This window comes from Lates calcarifer, linkage group LG3 (genome assembly GCF_001640805.2).
Source record: "Lates calcarifer isolate ASB-BC8 linkage group LG3, TLL_Latcal_v3, whole genome shotgun sequence".
Taxonomy (NCBI): domain Eukaryota; kingdom Metazoa; phylum Chordata; class Actinopteri; family Centropomidae; genus Lates; species Lates calcarifer.
The window spans coordinates 14703564-14720176 of NC_066835.1; the positions used below are offsets into that span (position 1 = coordinate 14703564).

At 44.5% G+C, this 16613-nt stretch overlaps 1 protein-coding gene across 2 annotated transcripts; it reads left to right on the forward strand.

Annotated features, from left to right (window-relative positions):
- Positions 1–2136: 2136 nt before the first annotated feature.
- efna1a (ephrin-A1a) lies at positions 2137–16543 on the forward strand. Of its 2 annotated transcripts, none has more exons than XM_018685036.2 (5): positions 2137–2494; positions 13196–13491; positions 14317–14382; positions 14499–14594; positions 14721–16543. In XM_018685036.2, the coding sequence occupies exons 1-5, from the start codon at positions 2397–2399 to the stop codon at positions 14846–14848; spliced, it is 684 nt and encodes a 227-aa protein (XP_018540552.1). In that variant the 5' UTR covers positions 2137–2396; the 3' UTR covers positions 14849–16543. The 2 variants fall into 2 exon arrangements, with proteins under 2 accessions (XP_018540552.1, XP_018540553.1); XM_018685037.2 differs by having other exon boundaries at positions 14724–16543.
- The last annotated feature ends 70 nt before the right edge of the window (positions 16544–16613 follow it).

Sequence of the window (16613 nt, forward strand, 5' to 3'; positions counted from 1 at the left end):
GTGCCTTTCTGTATTTGCACTGTTAGATCTGAAATGGTTTGTCAGTTTAGACAGAATTTTTAATGCAGATTGCATAAACTGTGAATACTCAGGACCACTGAATACAGAATGCATTGTCTGTAATATATAGAAGCCTCCTCTTGAGTCTGGATCTTTTGTTGCAGGAAGAAAATAACAAAAAATAAAGAGTTTATATAAAGTGCTCGATGGAATGGCGGTGTGGGTGTCTCATAGAGGTGATTATTCAAAGATAAGGACAAGAGAGCATAGAGTCAGACCTGGGTTAACAGAAGATGCAAATAGATATTAGAAGCTGCTTTAATCTGCTTGGAGCACCAGATGAGTGGGAGTAACAGCACTGTGACAATTAAACTGTCAGATAAACTGTTGATGTGCAATCAACAGTCTACCTGACAGTTTAATTATCTTGTGAAACTATATCAGGCCTGCTGTGGAAGCTTTAACCTTCTAAAATTTCACGCATTTTCTCATGGTTAATCCAATCTAGATGAGGTCAGGTTTAAGCGTAAATCTCAGAAAAGTTCACATCAGAGCCACATATACTGTAAGAATGCTCGATTTATTTCAGTCTTTTACCGTGGAATAGGATACCTTTCAGATTTAAGTGTTACATTGTGGTTACATCAGGAGTGTATCCTGCACTCTCTGCATTCCTTTACCGCTTTCTTAAATATGGACCAAATCCCTGCAGAGTTTATCAGATCAAATCCCTGAATCCTACCCCACGTCCTGAAATGGAGTCAACCTTCCAAAAACTCTGTGCAAATTAGCTGTTTGAGTCCACTATCCGGATCCCACCCTACCTTCTTTTTACTTACTTTTCTGTGGGTTTTTTGTTGTTTGCTGTGATACCCTTGAACACTCTTATGCTGCTAAGCATGCACAGCAAATAAAGTGCCATGTCAAGCAGAAGCAGGCTTGAAAAACCCCCTCTGGCAATATGGCTCACTAGGCTGAACAAGCAGCTCGCAGTCCAGATTATCCATGTCAATGGAACAGAAAATGAAAATCAGGATTTGCAATTCTTCTGACAGCACAGAGAGGTTCTATGCCTCCAGCTGAAGGTACAATCTTTGTCTTTTATTTACATTTCATATATGATTTAAAAGACTCAACGTTAACTGAAAATGTCCATGTTAATATCACCAATGAATACCCTCAGAATACATTTAAGATACTGTGATAGTGGCCACTAATGTCTGTGCTTCACACAAAAGAGTCATAGAAAAACCTGGAAGATAAAAATACCTACTTCAGTGCTAGAAATCACTGTGCAAACACACCAGATGTTGCCCAACCAGTATTCAAGCAAAGGGTGGTGCACTCAAATGATAGATAAGGACAGTGGAGAAAAACTTTACTGCTTGAACACACTCAAACGTGGACAAAAACCCTAGAAAGACTGTGCAGCATAGGCTTGCAACAAATACACTAACATAATGTTTTGCGGCTTGAGATGTTCAGGTCTCATTTACAGTGTATCACTGAGCTATTTAATTGACTATGCATATTTTTTAAATTATATTTTGTCATGTTTTTAATGGGATTGCAGTATATAATTAATTCAGATGTTGTGCCAATGTTTTGTTTACATGCAAGCATATAAAGGCTGATTACATGAGTAACTGATGAGTGACTTCCTGTTTTACAGCACTTGTTTACAGCCTACCTGCAAAATAACAAAGGCAATGACATGTTTGTGGCTGCTGCTGTTCTCAAATTATGACCTGCCTTCCTGTCTAGAATTATTAATCTAGTAGCAGGATAGCAAGTGTACTATAGAATCTGCAAGATGTGATATTTTTACTGCGTCAAGGAAAAATATCATGCAGCGTGATGTGGTCACTGTAAACAAGCATATTCAACAAGTGTCAGTGGATGTGATATTTCAAAGCGCTGAACTAGAGATCACAGTAAATATATTTAAAGATGCGTTGTTGGCTCATCTAGACACATGCTGGAGATGTAATAATGTGTACAACACATAAACATACAGTACGGTGCATACGGGATGAGCCCACGGAGCTCGCGTCTCTCGGACAGGTCTCTGATTGGTCAGCCGCGGCACAGGGGCGGGGCTCGCGGCTGTGGGCGTTTCACAAAACCAGCCTCCACGCCGCACAAGCTTTCATTCACTACGGATTTGTCGAGTTAACCTGACTTCTCTGCTGTTTTCATTCCTCTACGAATCATCTACTCGCTCCTGTTTTTTTCTCTTTAAAACCACCGCATGCGTAAAGTGTTTGTTTGAGCGTACAGTCTCCAGGTGCGCGGACGATTTCTTTTTGGTAAACTTTTTCTTTTTCTTTTTTCCTTTTTTGCACAACCTACCTGAGTTGTGTCTTCCTCCCTGCACGCCTCCACTCCTCTCCACCATGGATTTGGTTTGGATTGTGGGCTTCGTCGTGAGCGTCTGCGCCTGGTTCGCCTCAGCGGAGCGGCACAGCGTCTACTGGAACAGCACGAACCCAAAGTAAATTTCTGTTTTTTGTTTTTTTTCCTTTCCGATTTTAATTCAGCGGTCCTGAACCCACCCTTGCGCTCCTTTCTTTATTTATCAAAGCAAAAACCAAGATTGTTTGTTAGACCTGTAAAATATAAATGAACTTTTCACCTACTTCACATATGCAGATCAGATCATTATGATCCATATTCAGGTGCATTGGAGCGGTCATGCATATTCAACGAGCTTGTTGTGATGAATTTGTGATGGGAGCAACTGGCTGCTGTTGTGATGATAATGCAAAGATAGTTGGGAGTCTCTCTCTCTCTCTCTCCCTACCCCCCTCCTTCCCTCCCTCCCTTTCTAGGGTTCGAACCTGTTATTATGACTGTTTACCTGTAATACTTTTTGTCTAACCTGTTCAGATTTAATCCGTTTTGCAATCTGTGTGCCTGGATTAGTTACATCAGGTTATGTCATGTATTTATCTTTTGTGAACTGACAGTGAGCTGGTTTACCAGCTCATTCTTTGGAGGGAGGAAAGCCTCTTTATAAGGAAAGGAAATGCAAGGAGCTCAGTTTTTCATTTGGAGGGGGAATGGTCTGTGAATAGTGCTGCATCTCCTTCTTTGGACTCTTCATGTGCTCCTACAGTATGTGTTTTCCTTATATTATTTTTACTGAGTTTGTGTTCTCTTATTGTGGTGCTGCTGTGTCTTCATTCATTAGGTTGAATCCTACAGGGGGAGGACTTGAAATTTTTCTTGGCAAGGAACATGTTTTTTGTGTTGACTTTACAGGCTTGAATCACAGCACAGCGTGTTGAAATATCTATTGCAATATCCTCCCCTATCTGACAGAGAGCCCTAACCTCTGAGAGGAGTGGGAGGTCGCCAGTGTCTCCTAAATCAAGAGATATCACATGGGAGGGGGTTTACGTGGCTGTCAGGGAGACATAGGGGTGTTCATATTTCAGGTGGTAAGACGAGCAATAATGGCGTATGACAGAGACAGAGGAGGTAACTTGAGACCTGCCCAGTAGGTCACGCTGTGGGAGAGAGAGATGGATTGCTCAGGGAGGAGAAATTGGAGCTGAAATTGTTGGGGTTAGGGGCCATTCAGCATAAGTGGGGGTCAATTAGAATTATAGTTGATGATGGCTGGGGTGGTGGTGGGGTGAAACGGCTTGCGGGTGCGAAAAAGTGGGGGCTAGGTTTACACACCCTAAATGAACTTCTACGTGCACTCAAACACAAACACACCAGCTGACACACACACACACACTCACACGGGACAAGCACAAACAGAGACTCCCTGGCAGACAATCACTCAATCACTAAACCAGGGCGCTCAATCACACCAGCTGACGCCATCTAAATCAATCAGTGTTGGGCTCACACTCTCTCTCGTGTGAGTTAACACATGTCTCGTCTTGGTTTAAAACACCTAGATATTCAAATATTCTCCCACGAGCTCGCGTCCAAAACACTGTTTTCTCTCCTGATCTCCCCTGTGGTTAAAAAAACTACAGCATTTACTGTTCTCAGAAAGGCCGTAATTACAGTGGCAGAGCCTTTCACTGAAAATCAGAATGAAGTCAAAGTCCCAGATGGAAAGGCGTTTTGTTGTGTCCCTGCTGCGGAACGACAGTAATCATTCCTGTATATATACTAGTAATCCGTCTTTTTGCACTTGCTGTTTTTTCCGGATGACTGTGCTAAATCTCTCCCTTTGGCTACTCTTAATCCTGTATTCGCAGAAAAAGCAAGGAGAGTTTCTGACATGTTTTCATTCGCTGCTTTTCATCATTCCCAGCAATCTGCTCTCCCCTTTGACCTGTTACTCGATACAGTGTGTTGATGTCCATCTTTTACCTCATGAGACGTGATCCCTCCCCCTTTTTTTGGGCCCTCACTTTGTCGTTCCATCCCATTGGTCAGAGGGCTGTCGTTAATCAAATCAATCTCAGATTGATCGCTCTGGTCCATGTGGTGCGGGTTCATTTCCTTTTTTCCTCAGTGTGTATGTTGAGGGATTTAGCAACACACACACACACACTCACACTCATACATATACATGCACTGTTGCCCTGCTCTCCACTGATTTCAGCATGTGTGTGAGCACGCCTTGGGGCCTGCCTGGCTCACAAAGGTCGTATCTGCCTGTACTTTAACGACTGCTTTGTTTCAGCACAAGTGAGATCTATTCCCGACAGTGTGTGTCTCAGCACTTTGTGACCTTTTTACTTGTTGGCGTGTTTGCAACCTTTTGCCTAGCAGACACTTTAATCACCAGCACACAGGTTGATTCCCAGAAAAAGAAGATTCACCAGTGTGCCCAGTCAGCTCAGGGTCCCAGGGAAATGCCAGCATGCGTACGTGTCTTTTCGCAAAGGGAGTGTCTTGCGCTGATTTGCGCTCACTCACATCTGCAGCATTGCCAGATTCGAGTGACTCACGCGCTCTCATACACATTAACCCCAGTCATCCACACACACACAACCACACATGTGCCACACAGTTGTGATTGATGTTAACATCGTCCCTGGAGCCCCGTGGACTCTACAACTCCAGTGTGAGGCAATAATCTGCTCTTTCGCTGCTTCCCTCTCCCTTTCCCCTTTTTTCCCTGCTGACAGAGCATGAGTAGACCACCACCACCACCCCCTCCGCCCCCTCCCACTCCTCCTCTGCTTTGTACCTGTCTCTCCCTCTCTCCAGCACCTCCCTCCCTCCCCCTCTTCTTGGCCAGGTTCCCTTTTTCAACTTGGTTCTGTGGTCTCCAGTTCTGTGAATCTGTTAACTGTTTCATGGCTCGCTCTCACACACATTTGTTTGATCCACAGTTTATTTTAACATCATCATCATCACCTTCTCTGTTTTTTGAGCTAATCTGCTCTAAACCTGAAGTCTTTGTTTTGCTCTGCCTTTCTAATGAGCTCTTTGATTTTTGGTAAATCTGCAGAATACGCTTTCAGATTGTTTTAGCTTACCTTTGCTGGCTCAGTGGTTTCATTTAATTGAATACGCTTTTTGTGCTGTGTTGGCTCAAACAGGGGGAGGTATTTAAGGTATGTTTCACCCACATGAAGGATTTTCTTGGTATTTATCCAGTCAGTATGGGTGTTTTTTTTGGCATGCTTCCCATACAAATTGGGGAAGGGTCTTCATGGCGAGCCACAGAAAGAGAATAGTAACTGGTGTGACTGATTGGGGGTCAGAGTTCGCTATGTGATGAAGTGGCACGGCCTCTATCAATCTGTCAGTCATTCTGTCACAGCGGAGGTCCCTGAATACGGGCTGCCACTCAGGCCGGCCCCTCTTCAACACATCCGTGGCTCTGCCTCTGGGAAACTCTCATTCTCCCCCCGTCTTTTTCGGTCCCCTTCGCTCCTTCACCGGCTTTTATCTCAACTTTACAAGCTGTCCCTTTTCAGTCTATTATTTCCTCACCTCCAACTCTGGCTCTCAGAGAAAGGGGGGAAAGAAGGGAAGCATGCTAAGAGGTGTGGAATTTTTTTATCGTTCTTGGCACCCATGGCGATCCGTCACAAGGCACTTTGCCCTTTCCTTCGCACTTTTTTTTCCTCCCCCCTTCAGATTTTTCCCTTAAAGCTTCCTTCTTCTAACTCCTCATGAAAAGCCACTCTAGTCTTCCCAGTGAACCTGTTTCTTTTTTCTCCTCTGTCTTCCTGGTCTTTTCACTTGTCTGTCCATGTATGCTTCTCCCCTCTTGAGTGTCATGCTGGAGCAGTGGAAATGGTTGAGCCAGTCTGAGAACTCAGGCCATGAAAGGAGAGGAATTGAATAAATGAATTAAAGAAAAGCTCAAATGCATGCATGTAGGAGTAGGTTAAAGTGTCTGCTTGTCCTCCTTGTATGTGCGTGCGTGTTCGAGAGATGAAAGATAACATTGTGTAGTTGTAGCAGCAGGTGCGACAGATATGGGATTTCTGTGATTTCCGAGTAATCTGAACCGAACACACTTTCCTTGAAAAACATCCAGGTTTCCCCACTTCACTTCCTAATCCAGTCTTCGCTATAAACCCTCCTCGCTCCTGTCCTCTCCCCCATCTGATCAACGTTCTCTTCAGTAAATTCAAGTCCATTTCCATCATTCTCTCACATCATCTGTCCCCCTCCCCTCCCACCACCCTTAATCTGGTCTTGTAATCTGTCTGGTGAATTCAATCTGGGGAAAATACTCTTTTGAGAGATTGTCAAACGGATGGTAATCGCCTCTTATACGCTCAATGATCATTGAAGTGTGTTGACGTCTTTCATACGTCTGTAAGAAGACTTTACTGACCATATTAAGAAGAGTTTTTTTCCTTTATTCCGTGTTTGATATTCCTGCTTGTTGCTGCAGTGTCAAAGACAGGAGGGTTTGTTTTATTGACTGCACTAGATAGTGAATCAGGCCAAAGGTTTAAACTTCCCGAAGGCGTGCTGTTGGTGTTACCAAAGTCTGCACACTGTCTGCTCTGTGTTACCCTGTGAAGTTCTGCACTTCCTGGCCACGTCTTTTCCCGGGAAAACTGCGTATCCTGTCTGCACAATAAACAATACAGTTCTCACACACCAACACACGCAAGACCGTAAAAGTCTGGACTCGGGGGTTGATTGAATTTCCCAGGCTTGTTTGAGAAATGAATACGTTTGAACCCTGAAAATAAGCAGTTTGGAAGTGATTAATAGTGATTAGATGTTTTTTTTACGGGGGATGGGCTCAGCTGTCGAGGCCCCCCCGAGGATGATTTTTGGATCAGCCCTGCCGCATTGTCAGATCTCTACCCGTCTCTATCTGGGATTCTCCTCTGATCAGTGTCACCTCAGTTAACCCCGGCAGCGTTTCTCTGTCTCCTGCCCATCCTTGTGCCTCTTCCTTATCTATGTAGCAGACTTCCCCTGCTCCTTCCCACTCCGCTCCTCCTCTCTGCTCTGCATCAATCCCACACACACACACACACACACACACAAACACAAAAAATCACAGAGGAAGAAAAGCACCATTAGTACACAGATTTATGATTACGGCACGATTATGAGTGGAGTCTTTGCTTTCTTTCTCATATTGTGTGAGGGAGAGATACAGAGTGAGTGTGTGTATCCTCTAGACTTGTTTGTCAGGTCTTGGTGACATTCAGTCCACCAGCAGTGTTTGGATGAGGATGAATTAGCCAGCAAGAGTCAGATATTATCTCTGAAAATGAACCATTGTGTTTGTTTTGTTGTTTAAATAAGGGTCATTGTGTAACTTTTGTCTTTCTCTTGCCTTTTTTTTTGTCCTGTTTGTTGAGAGTCTGGATTTAGTGTGTAAACATCTCCTCACATCAAATACTGCTACCCCCTAGAGGTCAGTTGAATTAATGCCTTTTTTTTTACTACCAGATATATGTGAGCAAGCTGCTACTACTCCTACTACATTTAGGAATCAATTTAATAACTGTGGCCTGTACTCACATATAGAAAATTCTCCATGGGATTCATTAAGTTATAAACTTAGACTGTGTTTGCAGAAAAGAAAAACACAGCACATGAAAGTTTTACGTTGTGAAAATCATTCCAGGAAAATTGATTTTCTCACACAGATATTTGCCTCCTGAGAAATATGATGTCAGTGGTGACCTTTCTGCTCTGGCCCTTATAAGATACAAATGGCTCAGGGGAAAGCGTGAGACAGTTGGAAAGAGCATATGTATTCATCTAAGCCTCCTTAGTGCTGCGGAATCAGCCAATTATTTCGCTGCTGGACTTAAAGCTTTGTCATTTTGCTGGGTGGCAAAAGCAGCTCGGCGAGTTCAGCCAGGAACGCTGGCAGAATGACCAACGATCCGCGCAGACAAAGGTTGAATGGCAGACAGGGAGAAAGCTGATTGAGATGGATGACAAAAAGTCACACGGTGCAAAGAATGAATGCTGGAATATTATGTAAAAAGGGTGGAGCTGAAAGAGTTGGACCATATTAGTTTCTATGACAACCCCCCCACGGCATACCCATGCAGCATTGTGCGGTGGGTCAGAAAGTTGCATATTTGGAATGCCACTGGGACAGGTTGTGATTGGTTCAGCAAGCCTTTTTGTTTGGGGGGTAGAGTTGACATGAGGATCTGGTTTGCTTGTTGAGTGATGAAAGACGGACAGAGAGTGGGAGGGGACGGCTGACGTTGATGGATGAATAGATAGGCAGATGAAACAAAAAAAGAGTTTGAGCAATAACGTTAAACAGTCCAGCTTAACTAAGCTCGCAATGGACCTCTGATGTGCCACCTCCCTCATCGAGTCACGTAGCTTCTACATATATGTTGTAAAAGAAAACAGCTCCCTTGTGTCCAGTGTCTTTCATTATTCTGTTAACACCTCTCACTTTCCCCTCTGCAACCACTTACGCACACACATTTGTAGTCTGTGTGTCTCTTTTTCAACTCCAAAACTCCAGTGTAAAGGAGTAATACCCCCTCTCTATGTGAGAACAATAGAGAGAGAAAAAAAGCCCCACCCTGCCTGTCTCACCCCTTTACTCTGTGCCCAGGGCCTCGGCCCCTGCTCTGGGCCTCGCTGTCCACTCTAAGCCCCCTGTATTAAGCAGGGTCTGGTGCTGATGAATGGACCCGAGCTGAGCCTCTGATCAGCCCAGTAATCCAGGCTTGGACTAGCCGATTAGGTGGTCCCCACATTCCAGTTCACTCATCTGCGACGTAGGCCAGTCACCTTCTGGGTCACATTCATAGTGTGTGTAAAACGTGGGGGGAAATAATCATGTTTATGAGCATAGGGTGAATGTGTTTCTGTGTCTGTGAGGCGGCACAGGTTAAGTGGTCTAGAGCTCCTGTTTTAAATGCATTGGTCAGATGTGTGCAAGTTTGTCCCGCAGTGGCCTGTATGGCCTATAAAAATAGATTCAAATCGATTTTAGAGAGCGATTCCTGTCATAGCATCCCTCTGTAGAATTTAAAATGCACAAGGCCGCTTCTTGCTGACTGTCGGTGTATAAAACTCTCCGGTGCTGACTTGGCGATTGTCCGACCTTTGATCCACGCTGCGGCCTCTTCGCCTCTTAGGACCGGCATTCCACAGGGCAATAGAGTGCAGAGATGAAGAGGGTGATGGATGGATGAAAGGAGGGGGTAGAGGTGGAGAAGAAAGCAAAACGCTGGCCAGAGAGATTAAAGAAGAGAGATTAGACTCTTGCTCCTGAAGAGGCTCCAATAAATCAGGAATTCCTTCTTAGGAGAGGAGGAAGAGAGGCCGGGAACAGCCTGTAGTCTATTTTTCACCAGATTGTGTGCTCAAACACACACGCACATCTGACTGCTTGACATTCCCTCACAGCTATCATCGTCGTTCATTATTGGCATTCATTATCTACCTTATCACAACCGAAACACACTCCCAGATTCCTCAGAGCTCTACAGACACAACACACACACATGCTCAAAACACACTCAAACAATCGCACAATTTGAATATCTCGGGCTGAGACAGACACACACATGCACACAGTCCTCGCTGCATATCTGCCATAGCTCCACAAATCATCCTTAACTAGAGAATACAACAACTCCTCCATGCTGTTGCTTCTGCTGAGTTTCTAAAGCGTCACTGTCATTAAAAGAGAGCATCCTGGGATAAACAATGGGAATAAATGAAGACAGCCTATTGACACAGAGAGGGAAACAGGCTGCGAGAGGGAAATAACAAGGGACACATACTGGGGGGAGACAGAGAGAAATAGGATTTTGTCTGCTTAAGTGAAGGTGGCATGATTTGACTTTGTTAGCTAAACCTTTTCACACAAAGGCCGGAGCTCTCTTTGAAGTGTGTTACCCCAATCAGTTAATTAAGCTGATGATGTGGAACGTTTCAATGCTGAGGCGTTAGAGGGGAACAAAAGGCAGCGGGATAATTAAAACTATTTGCTGTTAATAAAAGGCGCTAGCCAGCCTCCCTGGGTGCGTATTCAGCCGCTGTCCTCTCTGCTAAGTGAGGTATTCCATCAGCATGGGCACATTGTGAATAGAGACACTGTATGAAACAGTGGCATTGAAAAAGCAACTGTAGCACTCGCACAGAAACACTCACTGAGAGAAACTTCAAAAGCCATTCCCAACTCAAGCCCTTTGACCCCCCCCACTCCCTACGCCTATTCATGCCCTCTGCCCCACCCACCCCCACCCCTAAACTGTCAGCCTAAAGGGGCTGGGAAGTGGGGAGCAGGAGGGCATAATTACCCCCCTCCTGGACAACTTTAATACCCTTTTTTGTGTTTTAATTGTACCCCCCTTCGACCCCCTTTTGATGAACACATTGGGACCATACCACAGCCAGTTTGTAATCAGGGCTCGGGGAGGGGAGGGATCGGGTGAAGGGACTTTGTTTGTGTGTGTTTCCAGTGTTTGCAGGGGGGATGATAACTCTGTCAGGCAGAGGCAGACAACAGTGTTTGTTCAATAGTGTTATCGATTCGACTGGAATTGAAAGTGGCAGGGGGAAAAAACACTTTAGCGCCAATCTGGTAAACAGAGCGTGGCAGGCAAACTGCAGATAAGCACTAAGCTGTCTGGACCATGGCAAAATGATAATTATTGCTCTCTACCCCCCAAAAGTTGGCTGGAGCACACTATTATCAGCACAGTTAGATGGAAGTTTCATCAGTATACTAAAAAGGTGCTTGTTTTCCAAACGGGGCCCCGTGTTGCTGTTGTAATGGTGTTGCCTGCTAATCTGGTCATCAGTATTGAGGGAATGCAGTCAGGCGGAGAGGGGCAAAGGGATTGGGGGGTGGGTTGGGGGAGCCAGAGGGGGGGCAAGAGTCAGGGCCTGGGGTTTGGAGCCACGGCGTCTGTCCTTTTACCAGGGGGTACCAGGGAGACCCCTGGCAACAAACAACATCACCAGCTAACGAGCGACGGGAGCCTGTGTCTGTGCACTTTGATCGTTAGTCACACATATGGACCTTGTCACACAAACTCAAACTCCCCAAACGCTGCTTGTTGCATTTAGGGGGGTTTATGAGAAAACACCAGTGTTCTCAAAGACAGATCTACTTGAGGAAAGAAGTACCTTCAGCTGTGAGGTTTTTTCTCACTAAAGGTGCCAGTTTAGCACACAGTAGGCTTGATTTTTCTGGACTAATAACTCCTTGAGATCTGTGGATCTGATTAAATAGCCATCTGTAACTTAACTCACTCTGGCTGGATGCCTCTTTTTTGAGGTGCTGAAAGCTTGCCGAACCATGCATGTATTCATTGCAAAAGCAACAAACCCCTACATTAGACACACATTCTCCTTGTGTGTTGTGAAAATATTTAAGTCTGTCAAATTTCATTTATTCTCAGGGAACCCCTGGTGATCCAGAACAGTAGGAGACGGTAAACTGATAGGCATCGCTTGGGAACTCAGTACCAGGGGAGGAGGCGTGTGTGTGTGTAAGAGAGAGAGAGAGAGAGAGAGAGAGACTGTGTGTGGGTTCGGTGGGTGCAAATAGTAGGTAGCTACTGCTTTAGGTTGTTGATAGATGGGAATTACTGGGAAGTGTGTGTGAGTTTGTGTGTGTTGCTTGTGGCCAGCTACCGCTTCAGGCCAGTGATAGATGGCTTTAGCTGAGAAGAGAGCATTAGCTGTGAGCCGCCCCTGGAGCAGTCACTCAGTCAGGGGGAAGGGGACAAAGCCGAAATACCTTTAGTGACGATTCCCTGGAGATAAACTCATAATATCCCTGAAAGAAAATCCGGAAGGGGGAAAGAATTATGGACAGTTGGGATAAGGCCAATTTTAGCAAACCGCGAGGTCAATAGCCTCAGGGTTTGCTAAATTGTTATTTAAATAGTTTAAACTTTGTCTCTGAGATGTTTATGTGTGGACATTTGACACAGGCCAAAATGTTTTCTGTGAGTGCTCTTTGACCCGGGTCTAAGAGGAGAGGGAGGAACGTTTGGTTTACTTAAAGACCATCGTAAAGAGGGTGGAGGAGTGAAGGGAGGGATGCAGGGAGGAATGGAGGGGAGGCAGACAGTCTGACTGTCTCTCTCTGTATTTGTAATGAGAGGGAGTGTGGTGGGAGACAGTTACAGGCCGTCACCAGACTCATGTCGTATTCGTCTGCCTGTCTCCCTGACCCTAATGAATGGGTTAAAACATATGTAACCTTTATTTTTAACCTTGTCCCTATCTCGAGTAAACTCAGGTGCATTTCTGCTTCTGTTGAGGTGAATTTATCGTTATGCATTCTGTCACTCTGTCTGTGTGTGTGTGTAGCCCAACAGATGTCGATACTCATCTCCTGTCTTGACGGGCTAACTGACTGCTAATGTTTCTCTGCAAACATCATTCAACTCCTGTGGGAAATGGGATCAATGTGCACTCAATGCTAACTCTCAACACAGCAGCAAGCAGCAGCAGCTACATTGGCCGCACACTCATCCATATTTATGCGCATGTTCGCTGCAGATCACTCTTCCCCCTTATTGCGTTTTCCCTCTCCATTCCACTCCAACACACACATATATCTTCACACACAAACACACTCTCTCTCTCTCTTTCCTGCTCTCTATCTCTCATCCCCAGACCTCTAAGTCTTTCCTCTGATTTCCCTGTTGTACACTGGCGTGTAGCCGATCAATATATAATCACAGGTTTTGAGGCTTATATTTATTACCGCTCCGATGCTATAACCATGGTTATCAGTCTCCTGCCACTTGCGTAACTGTTTTCCTCTGCCTCCTTCCTGCAGGTTTCTATGGAACAACTACGCTGTGGAGGTGAAGCTCAATGACTACCTAGACATCGTCTGCCCCCATTACCCCGAGGGCGAGGTGCCACTGCTGGACGCCGAGCGATACGTGCTCTACATGGTGGAGCGTGAGGACTACGAATCCTGCAAGCCCCAGTCATACGACCAGATGCGTTGGGAGTGTGGACATCCATTTGCCCCTCACGCCCCTGAGAAGTTCTCCGAAAAGTTCCAGCGTTTTACTCCGTTTACACTGGGAAAGGAGTTCCGCCAAGGAGAAAGCTACTATTATATCTGTAAGTGTCTGAGTAGCTGAGCTTTCCCTCAAATTTTTGCCATTTGGTCTTGTTATTCAATATTTAGCTGGCATGCTAACATTTTCTAATGAGCACTACACTCAAAGTAGAGCTGAGGCTAATGGCAATATCATTAGTTTTGCAGGTTGGTCATGAATCAGTGTTTAACAAATAAAGATTAAAGACAGATGTTAAGTAATAAAGACATTTCACTCAAAACCACAAATGTCAACCTCATGGTGGCACTAGGGCAAAATCAGGTGATCACCAAAGTCATAACAATTCATAATCTGGGAAACATAAATTTTATCGAGTTCCATTCGATAATTGTTGAGTTGTTACAGTCCGTTAGACTGACCGACCTGTCGTCATTGCCATTCTTAGAGCCATGCTGCTAGCGTGGCTGAAAATCTGTAGGTCCGACTTGGGCAAAGTTCTGTGGTTTGTGTAATAACCATGATATGCTGGAGTTCGGTGGCCGGCTCTTTGAAGCTTTCCGTGAACATAAACCGGGGTGTCGGCTCAGTTTGCCAAGTTTATGCAATACTTACCCTGCTAGACTGTGACCACAAAGAGCAAGCAATGTTGTCACCCTGACCATGGCTGTAATTAGCTAAACGGCAGGACAAGACACACTTCGCCTGGTCACAGATGGCTTCCTAAAGCTTTGTCCCTGCCTCTGTCTGTTGCCAAGTGTTTGTGTGTATGTGTGTGTGTGTGTGTGTTTATGCGCGCATGCATGAAGGTGGATTAAGGGGCCAGAGGAGGATAAGTGCATTAGTTAGGATGTTAACGCCTGTGTTGTTTGTTTCCTCTTCCTTGCAGCCAAACCTTTGCACCACCATGGACAAGAGTGCCTCAGGCTCAGGGTGGACGTCGTAGCTGCTGATGGTGAGTTCAACCACCCTCCTGGCTGTAAGGAGAGCAGCATAGTCACCTCTAATAGTCGTGTTAGGCTACTGCAACACCCAGGCAGAGTAATTGATGGCATTTTCCTTTTCTTTCAGGCTCTCAAGAGGCCAGAGTGGCTAAAGGAGGCACAGGTGGGGCTGGAGTCGGAGCTGGGGGTGGAGCTCACAACCCGTCCAACAGACTGCCTGCAGGTATGTTGACCAGCCCTGTGTCCTCTCTAATTATCCCTGACCCTAAAACAATTCAGGCACATTCAGAATTACTCTGGGGTGTAAATATGTGGTAGTAATGTGTCTTCTTTATCTCCCATCTTCAAGCAGATGACCCAGTGGTAGTCCTGCCAGAGGTCCAGAAGAGTGTACGGACAAACTCTGCAGTGGCAGCTACATCCCTCTCAATCCTCTCATTGCTGGTCCCATTTTCATTACTGCTATTGTTACACTGAGAGTACATGAAAGGACTGCTGTTGGCAGACAGTTTTTTTTTTCAGGGACTACAATGAAGACAGTCCGTGGGGATGAAACCACTGACTCAAAAAGACAGTTTTTCATGCCCAGTGCTGGCCACAGGGAGAGATTTTTTTTTTTTTTTTTTTTTTTTTTTAAGCTTGCAAAGAACGGATGGACTTGCACAACATGTGCTGAGTAACTCTGAGCATTTGAGACGAAATACATGTGCTTCGTCTTATTTTTGAAAAGGTGACAGTATTTTTTTTTTTTTTTGTTTGTTTTTCTTGGATAGACCAAGCTCTCCTTGATTTGTATTTTTGGGGGTTTTCTCTCCAGAATACATGGACCTCCTTGGATGATAGCCCTAGAAGAAAATATGAAGAAGTGGAAGAGAAACCTAAAGTGGCTGAAGAACAATCAAGAACAAAGACACCAACTCTGTTTTGAATTAAATTGATATAAATTTACATGGAGTAAATCCGCATTTAACGGAAAAAGTCATCTCTTACCTTTTGAGCCAAAGATCAGTCATCTCTCCAACTTGTACACTATTCCACCCTTGATTATTGTGTACTATTTGTTGTATTGTTATCGTAATGGTATTGAGTGGCATTGACGTCCCAAGTGATTACTTTCTCTAAATGTAGCATTGACAAACACGGGGCCTGTTCTCATCACTACCATTCCTTCGCAAACTCGACCATGTGCTTATATACTGTAGCACTAATACTGCACAGTACAGACACACACACACACACACACACACACACACACATACAGTCCACATCAGTGTTGCACACAAACACACACACTGACATCAGATGCTCTGTAACACATGAAAACACACACTACATTGAACTGTGTTACTTGTACATTCTGTGAAGATAATTTATGACATTTGCAGCTGAGAAGTTTTACTGTATATACCATGTGCTTATGAAAGGAAATGTTGACTGTTGGTGATGGGGGGGGGGCTTTCTCTCTCTCTCCTGGTAGAGTTAGTACTTGTGTGAAAGGAAAAATGTGTGTATTGAAGTGAGAGTAAGAGAATGCACGCGAGTTAGGGAGTGATTGATCGAACGCGTGATTACACAAACTGTTATTCTGCCAAAAGCAAACACTGAGTTGTTGTGTGTATTGCAGGGAGGCTGGACTTCTCTGTTTGTTGAATCTTGCCCCTGTATTGGTTAATCTGTCTGACAAGAAGAACTGGTATCATTTCTTTAAAAAAAACAAAAAACAAAAAACAAACAAACTGCACAATCCACCCTTTTGTATCATGGTGCTTTTCTTTCCATGTTTCAAGTCCCAGGCAGAAAACAAGCAAATACTTCTTAACAAAAAGTGAAGTAATCACCTATTTAGATGAATGATCACAGTTTTGGATAATTTGACAATGTTATAGTCACCAGTTCACAACAGACAAGACACAGCATCAGTGCGAGTCGCCAAGCACATCTTCACCTGACAGGCTGGTTCGATCAACAAAGCACAACAGTGTATGACTACCATTGAAGTCAGTCTTTTTTTTATCTGAACTCTTGTTACCTGATTTTGTACATGTGTAAGTAAGAGAAGTGTATGATATGTACATATATATATAGAAGATTATATAAAAGACCTGTTTGATAAATATGCTAAATGTGAACATTTCATGTGAAATAAAAAATGATATTTTTGGAAAACCAGAACAGTTTTCTCATGGTTACTTGTAGCCATGCTAGCATTGTATGGTTAGCATGGTGGCAATGTCGCTAGCAG